This window comes from Anopheles gambiae, chromosome 3 (assembly GCF_943734735.2).
Source record: "Anopheles gambiae chromosome 3, idAnoGambNW_F1_1, whole genome shotgun sequence".
NCBI classification, from domain to species: domain Eukaryota; kingdom Metazoa; phylum Arthropoda; class Insecta; order Diptera; family Culicidae; genus Anopheles; species Anopheles gambiae.
The window spans coordinates 16,978,432-16,998,832 of NC_064602.1; the positions used below are offsets into that span (position 1 = coordinate 16,978,432).

Below are 20,401 nucleotides of genomic sequence, written 5' to 3' on the forward strand. Positions count from 1 at the left end.
ACTAGAATTTGTATGTCACAAACCAGCTAAGACATCGTCGAATAAAATCCAATCAGAGAAACTGATCCGGCAAAGCCCTTTCTTGATCTCGGCTAGCCCAGCAATGCCTCATTAGCGATGTACCTCGATGGGTCAGATTCCCCCATTCGGATTGTTTGCGTGATTGTGCAACGTATGTTTGCAGATTATAAACAAATGATAATGCAGGAGCGATGGACAAATAATAGAGGAGCTTTGAGCATGACACCAAACCTGCTACCAAACTCTTACCGAGCTGTCCAGTCGGCATGTGTTCGATATGCTCGCATTATGCAACACCGATAACATCATTATTTTTCAATCGAAAGCAAATACACCATCAACCGTACACGGTTCTGTTCCCTTCCAAAAGCCAAGCCTATAAATGCAACGTCCAACCAACACGTGGGAACAAGTTTCAAATTTGAACTCTACCCAACAACCCAACACCAGTATGGAATTGGCCACAGATTTGCTACACTTTACCAGTGCTTTTCAACTGTTCCTGCAAACACTAGCCCTGACGCACCTGTCCGGACACTATAGTGTTTGTGTGGTGCGCAGCATTCACGACGATGTTCGGTTGGAGTTTCCACGCGCTATCGTAACCGTTACGCTGGAAGCACCGGCCAACACCACGGACACCACCTTCGGCGATCGCTTGGTGCGCTCCATCAATGCCGGCTGTGAAGGATTTATGGTGCTGGAAGGGGCACTGTTTCCATTTCTGGACCATTTCCGGTCGGCCCACGAAGCAGCCTACTTCCGAGCGCATAACAAACGTATCATTGCCACTGTTCGGCTTGGTCCAGTGGCAAGGGAACGGTTGCTACAGCACGATACGATGGAAGTTACGCCCAACATGCTGCTGGTGGAGGTGAATGAATCGGAAGGAATGGTTGGTCTTTACACGACGAAGTTATCGCCGCAGGAACCAAGAGGAATTGTGGCAGAGTTGATGCTGCTGGAGCGGTTCCGTTTTGGGGAGGAGTTGTTGTTAGGGCTGCCGGAATCGATCCGAAAGTTTCCCGATAAGCTGACCGACATGGAGGGAAGACGCGTTCGGCTGTCCACCTTGCCGTATCCTCCCTGCAGCGTGGCGAATGAAGTGGTAATTTGCGGAGATGATCTCTGCGGACAGTCCAAACATTCTAATGCTCAAATTCCTTCCATAGCCACTGGGTGAAGGAAATGCTCGCAGTACGGTTCCGGCCAACTACTCCTTGCAGGCGGATGGGACGGAAATTTTGATGGTACTGGAGCTCTGCCGTCGTCACAACTGTACGTTGGAGATTGAGCTTGGTAGGTCGAAAACGAAAGGGGATGCCTTCTTCGTTATCTCTATGCTGCAATGCCTCCTCGTTTCTTCCCACACAGTTGCTAACTCGGAATGGGGCCAGGTGTACCCGAATGGTTCGGCCGATGGTTTGATAGGATCATTGATCGATCGTCGTTCGGATGTGGCCGTGGCTGCAATATACCGTTGGTAAGCATGAGCCAGCCTCGTTATGCCCTTAACTCCAAAGGTTCAACCTTCAACACAGGTACAACTGGTACCAGTACATGACAATGTCGACCTACACTGGTCGATCGGGCGTCTCCGCGCTTGTACCGCGGCCCCGTCTCTTACCCTACTGGCAAACACCATTCCTATCATTCCCGCCAAGCCTCTGGCTAATGGTGGCCGTTTCATTCTGCGTGGGAACGGTTGCCGTGTTCCTTACCGAGCACGCCCGCCACCACATACGTCCGCTTTCCGGTTCCACCAGTCACAACAACAGGCTGATCGATTCCATCTTCTTCATGGTGAGCTTGTACGTGGAACAGTCCGTCCCGCTGCCGAACAGTTTGCTGGCGGGTTCGATGCTGCTTACGTTTCTCCTCTTCGGAGGGTTCATGATCGGTAACAGCTATGCCGGTGCGCTGGCCTGCGTGATGACGATTCCCCGGTACGAAAAGTCCATCGACACGCGGGCCGACTTTGCCGCCAGCGGGATGAAATGGTCCGGCCCGACGGTTGCGTGGATGAACTCGCTGCTGATGGCGGAACAGCCGGAGCTGGTAACGATCCGCGACCGGTACGAGGTGCACGGTGGTGATACGTTGGCCCGCTACTCGCACACACGGCGCGACATGGGCTACGTGCACGAGCGGTTGCAGTACGGGAGCTATGCGCTGGAGTCGTTCATCAATCTGAATGCGACGCGCTTGCTGCAACCGCTCAAGGAGGACGTGTTTTGGGAGCAGATCGTAACGGCGTGCAGCAAAACGTGGCCACTGATGGGGTACTACGACGATCTGATACTGCGCGTGCAGCAGAATGGCATCCTGCGCTACTGGGAGCTGGGGGTAAGCAGGGTGGTGGAAGGGAGCTTACCATTTTATCATTTTAATAGTTGCGGTCTGTTTTGCAGAGCGTTATCCGGAACATGGGGCTGGAGATTCAGCGCAATTTAGCGAACGCACGGGTGCAGGACTCCGACCACGAGCCGGTGAAGCTACGGATGGCACATTTTCTCGGCGTGTTTTTCATACTGTTAGTGGGGCTCAGTCTGGCGAGCGCTATTTTCGTAGCGGAGCTGGTGGTGTATCGGGCAAATTCCAATTTGACTACGAAGCAAAAAGTGGAAGTAGAAAGTGTAGATTAGAATGTTGGGGAAGGTTTTTTCCCATTGACTTTTTAGTTTCTTATTTGTTATTCAATCTTATTAAGAATGCTTGTTAGAATCATTAAAGCTGTAACTTCTAAATTCAATTTAAAGTATTCCTAATTTGAATTTAGGAGTTCTAGCTTTACGGTAAAAGCACTCTATTATGTTCATTGTACCTATATTGTTTACATTTTGCTAAATTTCAACATAAATTTGAAGTGTAATTTCTATAGAATATCCGCCTTTAATACATGAATTTAAATGTTATGTTAGTGTAACCGTTTGATTTTAGTACTATATTCTTCTGTAAGGGAAATAAAACAATTTGTTGATAGAAAAAATGCGAAAAGACGCTAGTTGACAAATTGTTAGATGTTGGCAATAAACAATAGGAAATTTGAGATGAATTGTTCCCAGATTAGACTAAAATCTTTAGGAAAAATAATTTAAAGAAAGTTCTATCTTCAATAATTTTTTTTTAAACACAACATCAAACCGGTCAAAGAAATGATATTCATACCGATCTTGGAAACGAATATGAACCCGTACCAGCCCTGGAACCTATCATTATCCTTTCCGGTCCTGGAACCGATTATGAACCCGTATTGGTCCTGGAACCAATCATGAAGTCATACCTGAACCAATCTGGAATTGATCATGAACCCATACTGATCCAGAAATAGCTCGCGAAATCATTTATTTCCCGATAAATGATACAACGATACAATTCTAGTTCTAGTCGTCAAACTATGCCCGCTAGCAAATGAGCAGCGTAGGAATTAGTGTAATGTTAAATTTAGTGAATTTTGTTGTTAATTTTAGTCTTTGTTATCGGTTAATCAAAACAATTTAAATTTTGACTTACCTGCAACGCATTTTTTCTACATGAAACGGGTCCTTTCCCCGATTTCTGGTCCTCACTACTGTACTTGTGGAACCTTTGCTTTAAAGTTAATTTCTTTCTTCCTAAAACAAACGCATTCACTCACTCTTGTTCAATCGTTCCGCACAAGAATAGTATTCAACTAATCAGTCCTAAAAATCGTTCATCGCTTCACGAAATTCCTATCCATGGCACCGTTCGATCGCTGAATATTGTTCCGATTCGAACGAATGCGCGATTCGACCGTTTCGCTCGCTGCCGCCCGTTTCAGCTGCTTCGTGAGAAACTCCTTATCGAACTCTCGGCTTTCCTTCGCATCCTCCCGGTGATCTTCCGATTCGTACCGCTTCACGTTCGATTCACGTTCCTTATCCCGCCACTGGGCATTGCTCATCATGGCCAGCCGTTTCTCTTCCAGCTCCTGCTCGGACAGCGGTCGCTTCTTTTCCTGCGGTTTGCTCCACGTTGGCCGTTGCTTTGACTGTTCGGCTTTGATCTCTTCGCGCTTGTACAGCCGTACCTCGGACCGGGTGGAGGTGTCCAACTTTTCACCGGACGCTGTGACGAGTCCAAAGTTTCGCACCTTCCGGACGCGCCGTTCATCGTCCGAGTCGTCGGGTGCCGGGTGTGTTTGGGCTGGTTGATTCGAAGCGTCCGAATCCGATCCGGACGATGAGGATGACGAGCTGGATGGTGTTCTGCGGGGTTTCGCTTTCGGTTTGCTGTGTTCTGGTGCGGGGCTTCGGCTACGTCGCCGGTGGCTGCGCGATCGTGAGCGACGTTTCGTCTCCTTGTGCGACTGCTTCCTTTCGGGAGATCTTGACCGGGAACGACCACGACTGTGTTTGTCTTTCGATGGGGCCGCTTTACGCACGGGAGAACGGTGGCCGGAACGAACCGGTGATCTGTTTCTTTGCCTATCCCTACTTCTATCTCTCTCTGAATGAGTCTGTTTTCTATCTCGCTTTCGATCTTTTACACTTTCCTCTGAAGAATCTCTTCGGCTTTTCCTCACATCCCGTGAACGCTCTTTGCTAGCATTTGTTCTCCCTCTATCTCGATCATCACGCCTACCATGTTCCTCCCGCTTGCCGTACCGATCATCCTGCCGTCGGCGCGTGCCTCTTTTGTCTGATCCGGACGAGTCGGCACTTTGTTCGCGCGCCCGCTGCCTTTTCCCTTTCGATCCACCGCTACCCATCATGTCCAGCTCTTTGGTCAGCTTGTCATACTTCATGGTTAGCAGCTTGTCAATGCTCACGCCTTCCTGCCCTTCTCCGGCTACCTTTTTGTACTTCTCCGCCAGCAGCTTGTCCAAATCCGCGCTTCCGTCACTGTCGCTTCCGGACGCGCTGCTATTGCTCCGGCGTTTGCTTTTCTTGCTCTTCTTCTTGTGGCTCTTTTTGCTTTTCTTCCCATCTTTCTTTTTGTCCTTCTTTTTGTTTTTCTTCCCCTCGGACGCTTTCAGGCTCCGGTCGCCCTTCAGCAGCCGGTGCAGCTCCTTCAGCTTGACGGGATTTTGCAGTATCTTTTGGCGCGATTCCATCTCCCGCTGCTTGATCAGCATTAGCGGGTCCTCCATCATCTTCCGGGCGAGATCGACCTGATCGCTGCTGAGCACATCCTTGTGCTGACGGATCGAAAATGGAATGCACTCATGTTCGACGTGATTTTTCGGCTGCGCCACACCGAACGTCGAGTTGGCCGTCTTTTCCTGCGCGTCCAGCTCTTCGAACGTTTTGTCGATGGTGCGCCCGAGCAGGTACTCCTCCCGGTTGACCAGCTGCGACGGGCCGCGGTACATCCATTCGAGCTTCTTGTCGCCCTCGTCGCCCGGCAGGATGCCCGACTTTTGGCCGATGCTTTTCAGCTCCTCCCGGTTGCGCTCTTCGTCTATTTCGCGCCGCAGCTCGGTCAGGCGCTTCTTTTCCGCCGCCTCCTGCTGTTCCGCCTTCCAGACGCGCTCCTGGTTTTTCATCGTGTTCGGATGCCATGACTTTTTCGTGTTCTGTAAAGGGCAAACAGGGAAACAGTGAGAAGATTATGTGGAGTTACATGTAAGATTTTTACTTACCAGATCACCGCCACCCATTTTTGGTCACTTTTTTCGGGGAATATTCAATCAATACAAGCGTATCCGCGCAGATCGCGGATGCTTGGAGTTTGTTTTGTTTTGCAGCCTGTTTGACAGATGATCCGAACATGACAAATGGAAAAATGTTTTGGGCCATTACAATTTATGCCGCAACAAAAAGCTGGTAAATGAGTATTATGTTTTAAAAATAACAAAAATATACATTTTATAGTTATGAGAATACATTTTGCGAATACATCATCCATTTAATTACATGAAATATGAGAAAAAGAATATCTTTATTATTTCAATTTGGATTCAACTCAATCTGGCAACCCTGCTCGAACTGTCATGTTTGGGCCACGAAAGTGACAGCACCGATTCCACATCGCCAAGAAAGTTGACACGTATCGTTACGTTTACCTATTTTTTGTGTGCCTCGTCCACTTCGCGTAGCGGTCTCCGTCGTCGACGCAGCTTCACAATTGTGTGCATTCGTTCTCCAGCAAATTTCGGAACGTACGCTGTACCAGTGTCGCAAGCAATATTTTAGTTTTTGTCCGTAAACTGCCCAAGCTAAACCAGCCAGCAAAATGGTGGACAACACGAAGGATCTCGGCTTCACCAAGGAGGAGGAGCTGTTGCTGCAGGACTTTAGCCGGAACGTGAGCACCAAATCGAACGTCCTGTTCTATGGCAGTGCCTTCATCGTGTCCGCGGTCCCCATCTGTAAGTATAGTGCGGTGGCACCCTTCCACCCGGGCACCAGGAGGCAATGTTTTCACTAAAGAATGTTTCATGTTCCCCCAAACCTCACCGACCAGGGCTGTTCTGGAGGGTTCACCAAATGGACCTGCTGCCGTCGGTCGTGTTCTTCGTGATTGTGACCGGCCTGTGCACGTACCTGCTGGCGATGGCGTACCGCAACACCAAGTTCACGATGAAGCACAAGATTGCCATCAAGCGCGAGGACGCGGTCTCGCGCGAGATGACCGCCCAGCTCGCCGACGATAAGAAGATGAGCCGCAAGGAGCGCGACGAGCGGGTGCTGTGGAAGAAGATCGACGTCGCCGAGTATGAGGCGACCACCTTCTCCATCTTCTACAACAACGCCCTCTTCCTGGCCGTGGTCATCTTTGCCAGCTTCTACCTGCTGCGATCGTTCACCCCGACCTTCAACTACATCTTCTCCATGGTCGGTGCCGGTGGACTGCTGGCCCTGCTGTCGACGGGCAAATCGACGTAAATGGTGGGCAAGGGGTGGCATAGGGTGATGTGCGAGCGGGGGGGGGGGGGGGGGGGGATTGTAGCCGTCTCTGCGCGACCGTGTGTCCGTACGCATGGCACTCAATTCTTAATCCTACCATCTTGGTGACTTTTTTGGCATTAGGATGTTAGGACAGTGATTGGAGCACTGTCGGGCGTACGGCGCGTTCTCATCCCGCAAACACACTCACACAGCACAACACAAAAACAACAAACAACAAGACTCACACAAAATAGTTTAAACTTGCGACTGTGTGCGATTGTGCCCCGTGGTGGGGGGGGTGCATACTTTTTCGTTTATTCGTTATTACGAACTGAGACATTCATTCACTGCTGCTACTTGTACGCCGTACGGCTCTTTCTTCCGTTCGGCTAACTAATAATCATTCGATGCATCGCTCAGTAAAGATTAAGTTACTACAATTAAGTATGTAGTTGTGTGTCCGCTTCATTGTTTGATCCGAAAACAGGAATGAGAAACATAATTTTTATCGGAAACGTGTCAGCGTACGTTTAGGGGATGGAAACAGCTGCACCGCAAGGGAAGAATCATCTTTTTAAATGGGATTGGCAGTTAATATTATAATTCTATAGAGATGAAAAAGGGAAAATAGCAATGAAATCCTACTTTTTATTTTAAAGTAAAACTTTTTCTCAAAATTACATAAAAATGCTAAATTTGTGTGAGAAACCCATTTCACACAGCACGGCAGACAAATTAGAGACCATAGCCTAAGCGCTGTTGATCGACTACTTTCGATGAAAAAGCTGCTCACACACACACACCACCAAACGCCACGACAGCTACTTGACGTCATGGGACGTTTTCAAAACAAAGCACACACTTCACAACATTACGCAGACGGAACAACAACGTGAAAACAGTGCGCTTGCCAAAACAGTGTGTTTTTGCACGGGTTTTTCATACGAAATTGCAGTTTAAAGTGATTAAAGTTTGTCGATAACACGAGCCTTCAACGAAACACGAACAATAATTGCAAGTTAAAAAGTGAAAAAAGGTCACTTTCAAAAGAACTTTCTGTGTGCGTGTGTGACACTCTTCTCGAAGTGCCAGTGGTGTGTGGGAAGACTAAATAGGCGAATCCGTTCAACATGGATTACGAGGAGCTTACCACGATGGTGGAGGAGCAAAATCAATCGGTAAGCGTAACATTTGTGTCGATAAAAAACCTGCGGATGCAAAACGTGTTTGCCCCCTAGGAAGGGTTCTGTGTTTTGGAAGTGGGGACGGAAATGACGATAAAAACAAAGATGGCGTCCACCATAGCCTACTGCCGTGCTGCGCGGTGTTGGTGGTTGTTTGTTTTGATTTGTGGTTTCGTTGGACCTTGAACGTCGCATATATTATTTATCCAAGGTGAATGTGTGTTTTGTGTGTGTGTGTGTGTGTGTGTGTGTGTGTGTGTGTGTGAAGCGTGAGCTAGTTCTAGTAGTTAGTCACATCAATCCTAGACACCCAAATGATTGCACAAATTTACAATCAATTTCAATACGATTACAATAATAAAACCACACAGTCACCACTACCACCAACACCACACCAGTGCCCCATTGGGAGTCGCTCGCGTGCTCCATGACGTCATAGATCAGTTGACGAAGGCAACAAAACACACTCTGCTCTTTTCCTCGCATCGGCAAATTGGGAGTGTAAGCGTGTGTATGTGGGCTCCGTGCGTGTAACAGAAAACACGCAAAGCGAAGGAGCTAAAGGGCCGGGAACTCTCTTGAGAAGGGTTCGATGACCAGCTTTTGCGCAAGCATATTCTAGCAAGAAGGGTGCAATATTAACTACGACGCAATTTCGGCTAGCGTGGCTTGGGTTTTTGTTGCTGTTGTTTTGTTGTTGTAGGAATTGTTTGTGTGGAAAACAGTGAGGGGGAAGAGAGTTGCTTCGAAGCGAGTTTTCTTTAGCATTATTTTTAAAATAGGGCACATTAGTCGAAGGATATCGTGTGTTACGAGAGTAAGATTAGTTTAAAATTGTTCATAGATTTTCATGACTGTCAAGAATAATTTTAAAAATTGAAACACAATGTTTTATAAAATTGTCGTTTTATTTCAAAACCAGTTCAACATGATCCAAGGCATTTAATTGAATCAGCTCTAATAATTTTGAGAACAGTTTCTGATCGATTTTTAAGATACGCGCGAGTAAATCAACAATCATTATAGGTTGTTGTGATTATAATTAAATTACTGATAATTTCAGCTCTATAAATGGAGATTTATAAATTTAATATATTTCGGTTGCAATGAAGATATTTGTCTCTATTACTGTTATATTTGTAAAAAAACACTTAAATATCTATTTATTATTTATTTTACATTATCTTTTTTTTCTTTTTTTTTAAATACAGAAAGTTGTTTTATGTTTTAGCTCAGATTTTTTTGAAATTTTTGGAAAAGAAAGGCAAACAAACTGAGTGAAAACTATAATTCTGTTTTTGAAAAGATAAACAGTAGAACCCCTCTATAACGAGTTTATTCCGTTCCAATGACTCACTCGTTATGCGAGAGGATATTGTTCATACAATGGAAAAGTATGAAAAGAGAAATAATTGGTTCCAGGTCAAGAAAAGTGCAGGTATATTTATTTATTCATTTATTTATTACACCTCCAAGTGGCAACAGTGGTCCAGTGATCAATTCTTAGTATCGAAATGTTTGCCATGAGCAAGTAGATCAATAATGCATGCAAGAACACACTCAGCAATAAACCTCACACTTGCGAAATTCACGCTGCTCGGTACACTACACACTAAAATCCACTCCAATATTGTCAAATAAGAAGGAATGAATTGGACCAATTAAACTGAAGACACTACTTCATTTACTCCACCTGTCGATACAGGGTTTTCCAAGTCACTTTCGAATGTAAACATTGTTATTCACCGCGTGCAAAATGTTATTTCACAAAGATCTGATATTTTTTTTTTATTCAGGAGTAACGGTCCAAAAAGGCCGTGTTGCTAAAGATCTGACATTTCATTTCCATCAAAATAATTTTTGATTTCTTCAGCGTGATTTTCAACACGACTCAAGCTGGATTGAGGTTGTGTTGAAAATCATGTGTTGAAAGTGAAATTTCATTTTGAAGCAAGTACACCATTTGACAGCTGTTTAAAAACATCTTGGATGCGGTGAATAATAATGTGCATATTTGAAAGTGACTTGGAAACCCCTTCAAATAAGTCACTGAAAGCCGAGCCTTGATCGACAACGGTTGTTGTGCCCAAAGAAGAAGAAGAGTCTACACATTTAGTTTTTGCCACAAAAAAGGATTATATTTGAACATGCTGTGGGAAATTCTTTATGAACAATTGTTTATGAAAAAACTGCTCATTTTCTCCTCCGCAAGAATGAAATCCTACATCAGCCTCTTAAGGCCGGGGTACATTGTCCGTACTAGCTAGTGTAATTTCGATTTTCACTAGAGCATCTAGCGGCGGCTGACCGAAGCATTTTGCCAAACAATTTGAAGCCGCTTCAGAATATATGTTATTTTTCTAAGTTTTTTTTTTACTAAAAATGGATTGGAAAAGTTTTGTAAATAATAGATATATATGTTCTGCACATATTGCATCCATTGTCGCATAAGAAAACGGTGAAAAAACTACTTAAATTTGAGATCCGGCACGACCATTCCCTCGATGACCAAAAATTTCCACCAGTAATTTTTGCTAAATCAAGTTTTAAGATAAAAATCTTGTGAAAAAAAGTGAGGAATTTAATTTGTGAATAGCATGTATTAACAAAAAAATCGTTTTAAAGCGTAATTATTCAAACCTTTCTTCTAAAATCCCCCCTTGCGCAGCAAAAGAGTTGTGCTGCCCTGCCCTTGCTACGCAATCGATACGCGAACCACGACGGCACCTCTCTCCGCTCTCTCTCTTTCTCTCTCATTCACTCTCTATCTCGCTCCCTTTAGCCAAACAGCAATTTCCAATGCGTAATACATCTTGCCGGCCCGCCGTGTAATAGCGCGCGCGCTCTTCTCTACTCGGCCCCTTTCGCTCGCTCTCTTCCCTTTGCCCATTCTGCGAGAGCGAAAAAATTGCTGCGATTCTAAACGCAAATTACGTCGTTGGCCTTAACCGAGAGCGCGCGCTGTGAAGCCGTTGTGGTCGGGGGGCTGGGCTGCAAAAGGGGTGTATGCGGGGGTGGTGGTCGGCTGCATGCACAGACACAAGGAGACGGCGGGTTTGGGGGTAGGAAGAGGAGGGGGGGGGGTTTGCCGCCGATTCGCAACCTGAATGGCGCAGCATCGTTCTGTTGCCGTTGGTCCGCCTCACGGGGATGGTCGTTTCGCGGGTTCACCGTGGTGTGTGCGCGTTGTGCGAGTGTTTCGTCGTCGTCGTCGTCTGACCGTCTGTGTAGTGGCACCGGACTAATCCGTTTGACCGGGATCGGACAATCGGTAAAAAGTGGAACATCGTTGTGACACAACACTGCCACAACATCCTTCCAGTTGGCAAGTGGAGTGGCCTTCCCGGGGTTTCGGAACAAAAGACAGCACGGAACCGGAACCAGAGCACCATCCTTAGTTTCACCATAGTTGAAAGTTTGCATTTTCGACCGGCACTGGTTAACCGAGAGCACAGGTAATAGAGGTCCCAGCTAGCTAGAAAGACCACCGGGAGAAGTGGATTTTTGCGTCGTAGCCCGTTTTTCTTGCCCTATCCCCAACCTGACTCATTGGACAATTTGGATGCCGTGAAGGGTCTCAGTAGCAAAAAAGGGGGTCCAAATTCTGTTCTATTTCCATACTTCTCCGCTGGTGGTGATATTCTTTAATGAGCTCACTCTCATCAATCCCGATTGCAAATGAGTCTCTTCTGGCATCACCAGGTTCTTGCACGTTGTTTTGAGGTTTTGAGGATATATTGCCGTGTTGTGCTAAATTACGTCGCAATAACGCCTTATAGGCTGTTAAGGCCATAGTGGGCATAGTTGGTAATTGAAGATTGAATAAGCGAAAAAAAATGAATATTTTCGGCTAAGGATTCTACCGCACACTTTAACGCTGGTGTTGGATGAGCTGATGTGACTTTCTGGAGCGTGAGAAAGAGAGAGGTCCCCCCCCGCCGGGTCAAACGCATCACCGATGATGCGTAATAACTCACCGTCACCAGTTCGAGAGACGAGCCAAACCTGCGTCTCAGTTGGGCAAACTTGGGCTGTGAAGTGGAAGTGGTGTCACTCTGTCTCGGCTGTGCATGCCGGGTGTTTATGACGTCGTTATCGTTCACTCGATTTGCGCCGTGTTACATGACCTTTTTTAACGTGACGAATTTTGCCTGTGTGGGTGGGTGCCCATGCAGCAGGATGAACGGAACTGATGCTGGTACTATCCCTTTCAATGCGCAACAAGCGTTATAAAGAAGGTACAGGTGGAAAGGCCCTTTTTGGGGGCTGTAGTCTGTAGTTCCTTCCATTTAGAGCTTTCTTAAGAACATATTACTCCATTTTGTATTGTATTTAATGATCTCGTGATAATGATTGTATCAACTAATGCACTTTTTCCCCCATTTCCCTCATTCAGGAGCGCAAGGAAGGTGGTAAGCGAGGCCGCAAACCGGGACGTAAAGTGTCCATCGAGAAGATCGATATGAAAGCAAAACTCGGTAGGTACACAATGAGCGTGTACACAATTGGCGCTTGATCTTGAACGAGATATGATACTAACGATACTAACGTTTGCCCCTTTTCTTCCGTCCTGTGTCCGACCTACCAAGCAGAACGCAGCCGGCAGAGTGCTCGCGAGTGTCGTGCCCGGAAGAAGCTGCGCTACCAATACCTGGAGGAGCTGGTGACCGATCGCGAGAAGGCCGTGGTGGAGCTGCGCCGAGAGCTCGAGAAGCTGTACAACTGGGCGCTGGAGGTGGACGCTGGCCGCTGCCCGGACGGTTTGCAGGAGCTTCTCGAGGAGCTGGGCGCCATGAAGCAGGAGTAGTGCCGGTAGTGCACGCATACAAACTCACCACACCCTAATTGCGTCTGCCTTGGTTGTGTTTAAGTTAAACAAAACAAAAAAGTGAATCACTGTTGCTTCCTTTCTTGAGTAATAAGTTTGGTGTGTTGACCTCTCTGGGTGCACTTAGAGAGAGAGCTGTTGTGTTCGTCGAGATCGAACCGTGATCGTCGTTCACCGCGATAGCGCTCAGTTCGTGTGTGTTGCACAAGTGTTCCTTTTTTTGTCCTTCGTTTTTCGTTTCCATAGTTACGTTTGCGTATTTCTGTTCGTTGAGCATTTTGCCATAAAAAGAATGAGCCTCCGCGCCCCAGTGCGCGAGGAATAGGAAGGTGAAGAAAAAATACATAAAAAACGGAAAAAAGTAAAAGTAAAGATATAAAAAAAACAAGGAGGAGAGATGAGAGATACAGCCAATCTGCAGCGGTTAATACATGACTTAAAGACAGTAGAATCCAATAGAGAAAGAGAAGGGAGGAAAGCGATTACCTCTGTTTAAGGTATGGTGATGAACACTACATGTAACCCCCAAATACACAAACTCTTCAGTGTATGTGTGTATATTATCAGTTAGTTTTATGTAATAGGATGGTACAAAGCAAACAAACAAAATACACAAAACACATAGGTTTCGAATGGCCTGCATGGTAGCAGTGGGTGAGGAGCAAACACGTTACATATATTAGGCAGGTTAAGATTATTATTACAGGACTCATTGTGTTAGGTTTTACTCTGTACGAAATAAACACACTCAAAAAAACGAGCTCACATCGAAAGCGGCCGTTACATTTGGTTGCTGCGCCCAAGTGCTGCGAGGGCAGCATTCGTTTGAAATTGCGAACAACTTTCATTCCTGTTTTTGCGCCGCGTTGCGGTGGCCCCCCGGGTAAGAGGCGTAATAATTGCACGTTTTTTATTGTCTTCTGCATCTTAAGAATGCAAAGGAATAGTTTTGCAAGGAATTGTTTGCTTTTTTGTACGCGAGAGAACCAGAAAAACAATATTTTTGTACGATATATTTGTGAATTCTACTAATAAAGAAAACACTTCCTTCTAACCACACTTTTGCGCTTTTGCACTGGGTGCCAGTTTTTGTTTGATCTTATTTTACTTCATTCATTAAAGCGAGTGAATTTCTTTAGATTCTTGGTGGAAAGTAATTAACAAAGCATTAAATAATTAAAGTACGATCAAAATTTAAAAACAACTTCGTCGGTTACATTTTTGGATGTTTCGTAAAATAACTTACCTACCATCCACTAGATGGCGCTTTCTTGTACAGCGCCCTCGTGTTCGGAATTACAAGATTTTTAAAGGCGCGCAAATCTCAAAAAAGTATATTTTCATTAATTTCTTTTTGCCTTGACTAATTAGTAACACGGAGCTGCATAGTCAACGTTCATGCTGAGAATCCGGAATGGGAAGCGAAGCAAGTCCTGCCTAGCAAAACAAGTGATCTACCCAGCATTGGGCGTTACGTTAACTTTTTAAACTTGACCCAAGATATCACTCAACCTTATCCAAAACGTGGTTTTGAGTCTGTACCAGACTAAACTGTTCCAGTTGTTGACCCAGAATCCGACTTTTCATGTGATCTAGAGTTGAGGCTTGGTCTTTTCCCCTGATATTTTCTGATTGTAAAACTCAACCTGGCCGTTAAACTATTTTTTTGCTATTGACCTCCAACTTGTTTAGTCTGAATCTTGCTTTGAATCTATTCTAGTACTGACACTTTACGTTGGTCCTGTCCTGGTCCTGATAGAATATTTGTTACCTCATTTGTGATATTAATTGATTTAAACTGGATGAAATATTAGGGACGCCCTTTACTCCGAGGAGATCGAACAATACCGGTCCTGGATTTGAATATGAGCTCATACCAGTTCTGGAACAGCTACTAAACTCATACGGGTCCTGGTGCTGATACTGCATTCGTAGGTATCCTGGAAATGATATTGAACCTATATCGGTCCTGGAATCGATCAGGAACACATTTCAGTCCGAGAATCGATCACCTGTCCTGGATCCGATAGTTAACTCAAACCGGTCATTGAAACCATACCGGTACTAGAACTGATATTGTGCCCATACCGGTTCTAAAACTGATACTTGACTCATACTGGTCCTGCAACCAGTCACGTACTAATATCGGTTCTTGAAACGAACACAAGCCCATACCGGTCCTGGAACTGATACTGAGCTTATACTGGTGTTCAAACTGATACCGAATCAATACCAGTCTTGGAACTTATGCTGAACTCATACCAGTCCTGGAATTGATATTAAACTGATCCTGGGTCTGAAGAGGTTTTCGGCTTTATTCATTTCTAAACTCGTACTTGTTCCGGATCTGGAAGGAAACGTTGGTGTTTGTCGGTCCTGGGACCGATACAGTTCCTGTTCCGAAGGATAAATCGTAAGAATTTTAACTCGAATTTGCATAGTGATTGCTGACCATTGCTCTTGGTTCTGAAATGAAATCGGTTAAATGTTACAACTGACCCTGTCCAAGCATCAGATCAGCAAAGAAAAGAACACTGTCTTCCGAACTTCAGTGCTGTAACGGTATGTGTTTTACCAAATTTCTAAATCAAACCCAATACTAATATTAACATTACAACTTCCAACCTTTGGCACACAACATTTCTTTCCTTTTAGACCGTTAAGTGCAAACACCTTAAAATGTATGATTTTTTCATCTTTTATTATGCAACAATAGCATCAATTCTACGGCTCAGCGTCAGCCACAGTGGTGTCTTCAACAGAAGGAAGAATAATATGTACAATAATACGGTAAAAGTCCAACGTTAAAATTCCCTTTTCCGGTATTCCTGAGCGAGACCGACCAGCTCGTGCTTGCGGACGAGAACAGTACTCAAGCACGCGGCGCGTCTGTTATCTGCCAGCCATCGGAAAAGGAGTCTGTTAACATTTTGATCCTACTACTTAGCAGCCATCTAAGCCTCTAGCAAACAAAGGTCGCATCGAAGCGATGCACCTCCATTTTTTAATTTCGATTTTCTGCTATCTTTTTATCATGCGATCGCCAGGCGTATGTGTATGTGTGTGTATGTCTGCAACGGTGTACAGGAGGATCGAAATGGGGGCGAAAGCGACTCTCTACGATCGAATCACGGATGCAGACTGTTTCACAAAAACAGCCCATCCGTGGGTCGTCTCAAGTACGCCCTTTCGCCCGTACGATCACCTCCCAGCCACCGGTTGTTGACCGGGCATTAAAATTGGCAAATAAACAAAACAGAAACAAAACGTTTTCATAATGCTAAACACAAAAAGTACACAAGAATCATTATAAAAAAACAACAACAACAAAACAAACCATTCACTGCGCCCTAGCCCCGCGCACGGTGGGCTACATAAGTTAACGAATCCTCCAAACGGCATCGGTCCGGGCGAACTCCGATTCTAGCCATGGGTGTGCGCGCAGGCTACAGAAGGGTGTCTTTGGCTTTGCTTTTGAAGGGTGTCAGTCTCACGATGATGGGAACGATGATCATGATCCCTCACTTCATCGAGCCGTTGGCAGCGAGAAACCGGTCGGCGTCTGGTACTGGAACGGTGCAAACTGTAGCAGCTGGAACGGCTGTGGCTGAGACTCGAGCTGGAAGCTACCGCCCGGGTTGGATGGAGCCGTCAGGGCGTAAGTTGCCTGCTGCTGTTGCTGTTGGCCGTATCCGGAAGCTGCAGATCCGGACGGAGGTGAAACCATCACCTCCTGATGGTTCGAGCCTGAACCGTAATGGTCCGATCCACCGTACTGACCGTACTGCTGCTGGCTGCTACCGTCCTGACCGGTCGATTGTGGAGCCGTACCGTAGTCGGCACCCTGCGACGACTGGCTCGGGAAGGTGGATGGACCGTACTTTGCCTGTTGGCCGTAATGGATGAGCTGCTGGTTAAAGAAGGTAGTGGCATCTTGACTACCGTACTGTTGCTGCTGCTGCTGCTGCTGCTGCTGCTGTAGTTGTTGCTGTTGCTGCTGTTGCTGGTGATACTGCTGGAGTTGGTCATGGTGCTGCTGAAGAAGAGCTTGGTGTTGCTGCTGCTGCTGCTGGTGCTGCTGTTGCTGCTGCTGATGCTGCTGCTGTTCCTGCTGTGCCTGATGGCCGGAACCTCCGTGATAGATCGTGGTCTGCGTGTAGTGTGCGCCATGATCCGTGCCGGTGCTCAGTGCCGAGTACGATGCGCCCATGCCCGTCTGGCCCGTCTCGCTGTTATCTTCCGTCACCGGTGCACTCGAGGCATGCTCCTGCTGCTGCTGCTGCTGCTGCTGCTGCGTTTGCTGTTCCGTCTTTTTCGACTTCTTGCCCTTGCCCTTCTTGTAGCCGGTCTTGGTGGTGCGCCGGTAGCTATCATCCGAGCCGGCGTACTCTTCGTGGTGCTGCGACTCGAACGGATGTAGCTTCGTGTTGGAGTAGCTGTTCGAGTAGCTGTTCGCGTAGCTGTTCGCGTAGCTGCTCGAAATGTCCTTGTCGAAGGGGAACGGGAAGGAGCCCGACTTCACCGGCACCGGGTATGGGACCTTCTTCTCCACCGGGTAGGGCTGCGGCACGTACACTTTGACCGGATAGGGGACCTTCTTTTCCACCTCCACCTTAACCGGCACCGGGACCTTCTTCTCGACCTCAACCGGGACCTTCACCTCGACCGGATACGGGACCTTCTTCTCCACTGGGTAGGGTACGGGCTTCGGAACTTCGTACGGGACCTTCACCTCAACAGGGACGGGGACCTGCACCTGCTTGTACACCGGATAGGGCTTCGGTACGTGCACCACCTTCTCGACGATCTTCTCCACCGGATAGGGTTTGTCCACGTGCACGATCTTCTCGACCGGGTACGGTACCTTCACCTCCACCGGGTACGGTTTCGGCACGTGGATCGGCTTCTCGACGATCTTCTCCACCGGATAGGGCTTCGGCACGTGCACCACCTTCTCGACGATCTTCTCCACCGGGTACGGTTTCGGGACGTGCACGATCTTCTCCACCGGCACGTGCACCACCTTCTCGACGATCTTCTCCACCGGGTAGGGCTTCGGCACGTGCACAATCTTCTCGACCGGCACCTGGACGACCTTTTCCACCGGATACGGTTCCTTCTTGACCACCGTCTTGACGTGATTGTGATGATGGTGATGGTGATGGTGCTTGATCTTGATCTTCTCCTTCACGATGTTATGCTCGCCGATGTCGTAGTGTTGGCTTTCGCCCACCGCCGCATCCGGCGCGTCCGACGTCGTGTCGATCACGCCCTTGTCCGAGCGGGTCGTCAGCTCGGGCGTTTTGCGTGTCTGCGTTTCCGGCTCACCGTCGGCACCGGCGGCATGCTTCTTGGACTTTTTGCCCTTCGGCTTGCCGAGAAAGATGTGGATCTTTTTGCCCGTCTGGCGCTTCTCGTGCTTCTTCACCGCCTGCCACTGGCGATCTTCGGCCGGCGTTTGCTCCAGCATCGACAGCCCTCCGTCATCGTGCACGCCAGCGTCCGGGTGCAGCTTCCTGCTTTCGAACTCCAGCGCCAGTGTTGCCGTGATGACGACAGCCACCGATGCCACCAGTATCTGTACGGTGTTGAGCGAGAGAGCAGAAGTGAGAAAGTGAGCGTATGAAATCGATTGTTAAGAATGTTATGCACTTGATCTTATGGACTATTTTTGCATAGCATTATATCAGGAAGAAGGCTCCAAATTTCAAGTTCGGAATATTTTCGTGGAATAACTGTGGAGAATTGCGTTAAAGAAGTTATTGCCCTTATTTATCAGACTGTTCTCAAACTTTGCCGGTCTCGTAGTACAGTCGTCAACTCGTACGACTTAACAACATGCCCGTCATGGGTTCAATCCCCAAATAGACCGCGCCGCCATACGTAGGACTGACTATCCTGCTATGGGGGGAATCAATTAGTCACTGAAAGCTAAACCCACAAGTGGGTACAGGCAGGCCTTGACCGACATCGGTTGTTGAGCCAAAGAAGAAGAGGAAGAAGTTCTCAAACTAAGGCACTCATACTAAGAAATCTCGATTGAAATTACAAATAGCCTGGCTTGATCAGATCCATTTTGACAATTAAGAGGAATTGTCAGATATTGGAGCTGTTGGTTCTATTATTAGAATGACATAGGACAACCAGAGTCGATAATAAGGATAAAATAATTTAGATAGATGTAAAGCTCCGGCTTGTAGATATAACATGATACGATAAGTTGTTATTGAAAGTCACTTTAGAAACTCCTGAAGTTGAGCTTCGCAAAGAATTAAGACGTGCTAGTTTTTAGCAGAAGTACATAAACACACTACTTTAGGAATCCATTGATTCCAATTGGAGGTTTTCTTCGTTAGAATTGCCTGATCTTCACCTGATCCTCAATCTTTATCGAGATCTCTATTGTCTCCAATCCCTTGATGTGATCTTCAGTTTTTGTTATTATTCACATCTTATGATCTTCAATTTTGATAATATCTTCATTTCATATGTTCAACATCAATCTTCTTCGTTCTTTTCTATCGTCAGGTTCATGAGATGTAACTGCCTTTTAACGTTATAGTCACAGTTTTGACGAATTTCTAGAAACAGTATTTTCACTTAATCCAAATGTCACAGTCACTGCACAAACTTATGAGATATCACACAATTTACACAACGCTCTCGTGACAGTTCATAGTAATTTTGTAGTTTGTAGTAGTTCAGAGCCACTGAAGAAGTTATTCACAGTGTTTGCTTATCACAATGCATTAGGTCACACCAACAGCTCACATTTTCGATAATATTCCTTGAAGTAATGGCTCACAAAAATCACCGTTCCCAAGGCACACCACCACGCTTAAACTAAACACACCAGCGTGCGCTGTTGAATCCTTACCGTAAACTTCATTTCGATACACTTATGGATGGACGGAGAGTACAAAGTTTACTGGTTGAATGTTCCGTCGGTGCCAGCCTATTTATATATTAATTAACCAACCCAACCGTATCAGTGGCGGTGGGTTTTCTGCCCTCCACGGCATGGTAGCCCCACTTCGAAAGATAAGCGAGTCTTCCAGCCATCCAAAAAAACAAAAAAACAAAAACGGCGCAAGAGTGGGGCTGAAGTGGAAAATCTGCAAGTGGAAAAATTAGACGAACGAACAACCGCGAGACGGTCAGGTTCGTTTGCATTAGGCGTTTGTGTGTGTGTGTGTGCGCTTGTGTTTGTGTCTATGTTGCGAGCCGTGTCCGGATCGTCGTGCAATGTTTTCCGCACTCGTTTTCCATGCCAAGGGCCCCACCCGTGCGCCGAACAGCGAGGAAGAGAGGATCGCAGCACTGCAAACTCTGCTACCGGAGGGTGTAAGGGAAATTGTTGTTGCCATCATGCTCAAGTAAAAGGGCTCCCATTTTTAGCGCCAATTAAAAGCGAACCATTCGTGCTTGTTCCTCCCCTCTCCCCTGCTGTGCCACTCTCGCCACGCTGGTAAGGTTAGTACTTTCGCTTTTCTTTTCCTATTTCTTCCACCGTC

At 46.6% G+C, this 20,401-nt stretch overlaps 5 protein-coding genes across 6 annotated transcripts; 3 read left to right on the forward strand and 2 right to left on the reverse strand.

The window, feature by feature from the left end:
* Positions 1 to 292: 292 nt before the first annotated feature.
* LOC1275614 (glutamate receptor ionotropic, kainate 5) lies at positions 293 to 2,679 on the forward strand. The gene is made up of 5 exons (XM_314878.4): positions 293 to 1,129; positions 1,194 to 1,320; positions 1,396 to 1,504; positions 1,563 to 2,367; positions 2,433 to 2,679. The coding sequence occupies exons 1-5, from the start codon at positions 404 to 406 to the stop codon at positions 2,664 to 2,666; spliced, it is 2,001 nt and encodes a 666-aa protein (XP_314878.4). The 5' UTR covers positions 293 to 403; the 3' UTR covers positions 2,667 to 2,679.
* A 981-nt stretch (positions 2,680 to 3,660) lies between these two features.
* On the reverse strand, positions 3,661 to 5,759 carry LOC1275615 (pre-mRNA-splicing factor CWC25 homolog). Its single transcript, XM_061662610.1, has 2 exons — positions 5,627 to 5,759; positions 3,661 to 5,560 (listed from the first exon to the last, which is right to left on the reverse strand). The coding sequence occupies exons 1-2, from the start codon at positions 5,642 to 5,644 to the stop codon at positions 3,716 to 3,718; spliced, it is 1,863 nt and encodes a 620-aa protein (XP_061518594.1). The 5' UTR covers positions 5,645 to 5,759; the 3' UTR covers positions 3,661 to 3,715.
* Positions 5,760 to 5,979: 220 nt separating this feature from the next.
* LOC1275616 (translocon-associated protein subunit gamma) lies at positions 5,980 to 7,319 on the forward strand. Its single transcript, XM_314880.5, has 2 exons — positions 5,980 to 6,355; positions 6,451 to 7,319. The coding sequence occupies exons 1-2, from the start codon at positions 6,220 to 6,222 to the stop codon at positions 6,870 to 6,872; spliced, it is 558 nt and encodes a 185-aa protein (XP_314880.3). The 5' UTR covers positions 5,980 to 6,219; the 3' UTR covers positions 6,873 to 7,319.
* Positions 7,320 to 7,679: 360 nt separating this feature from the next.
* LOC1275617 (REPTOR-binding partner) lies at positions 7,680 to 13,946 on the forward strand. 2 transcript variants are annotated; one of them, XM_314882.3, is made up of 3 exons: positions 7,680 to 8,053; positions 12,456 to 12,537; positions 12,652 to 13,946. In XM_314882.3, the coding sequence occupies exons 1-3, from the start codon at positions 8,006 to 8,008 to the stop codon at positions 12,864 to 12,866; spliced, it is 345 nt and encodes a 114-aa protein (XP_314882.4). In that variant the 5' UTR covers positions 7,680 to 8,005; the 3' UTR covers positions 12,867 to 13,946. The 2 variants fall into 2 exon arrangements, with proteins under 2 accessions (XP_314882.4, XP_061509029.1); XM_061653045.1 differs by having other exon boundaries at positions 7,682 to 8,053; positions 12,649 to 13,946.
* Positions 13,947 to 15,569: 1,623 nt separating this feature from the next.
* Positions 15,570 to 19,869, reverse strand: LOC133393751 (protein split ends-like). The gene is made up of 2 exons (XM_061660060.1): positions 19,765 to 19,869; positions 15,570 to 18,465 (listed from the first exon to the last, which is right to left on the reverse strand). The coding sequence occupies exons 1-2, from the start codon at positions 19,774 to 19,776 to the stop codon at positions 16,414 to 16,416; spliced, it is 2,064 nt and encodes a 687-aa protein (XP_061516044.1). The 5' UTR covers positions 19,777 to 19,869; the 3' UTR covers positions 15,570 to 16,413.
* Positions 19,870 to 20,401: the final 532 nt, after the last annotated feature.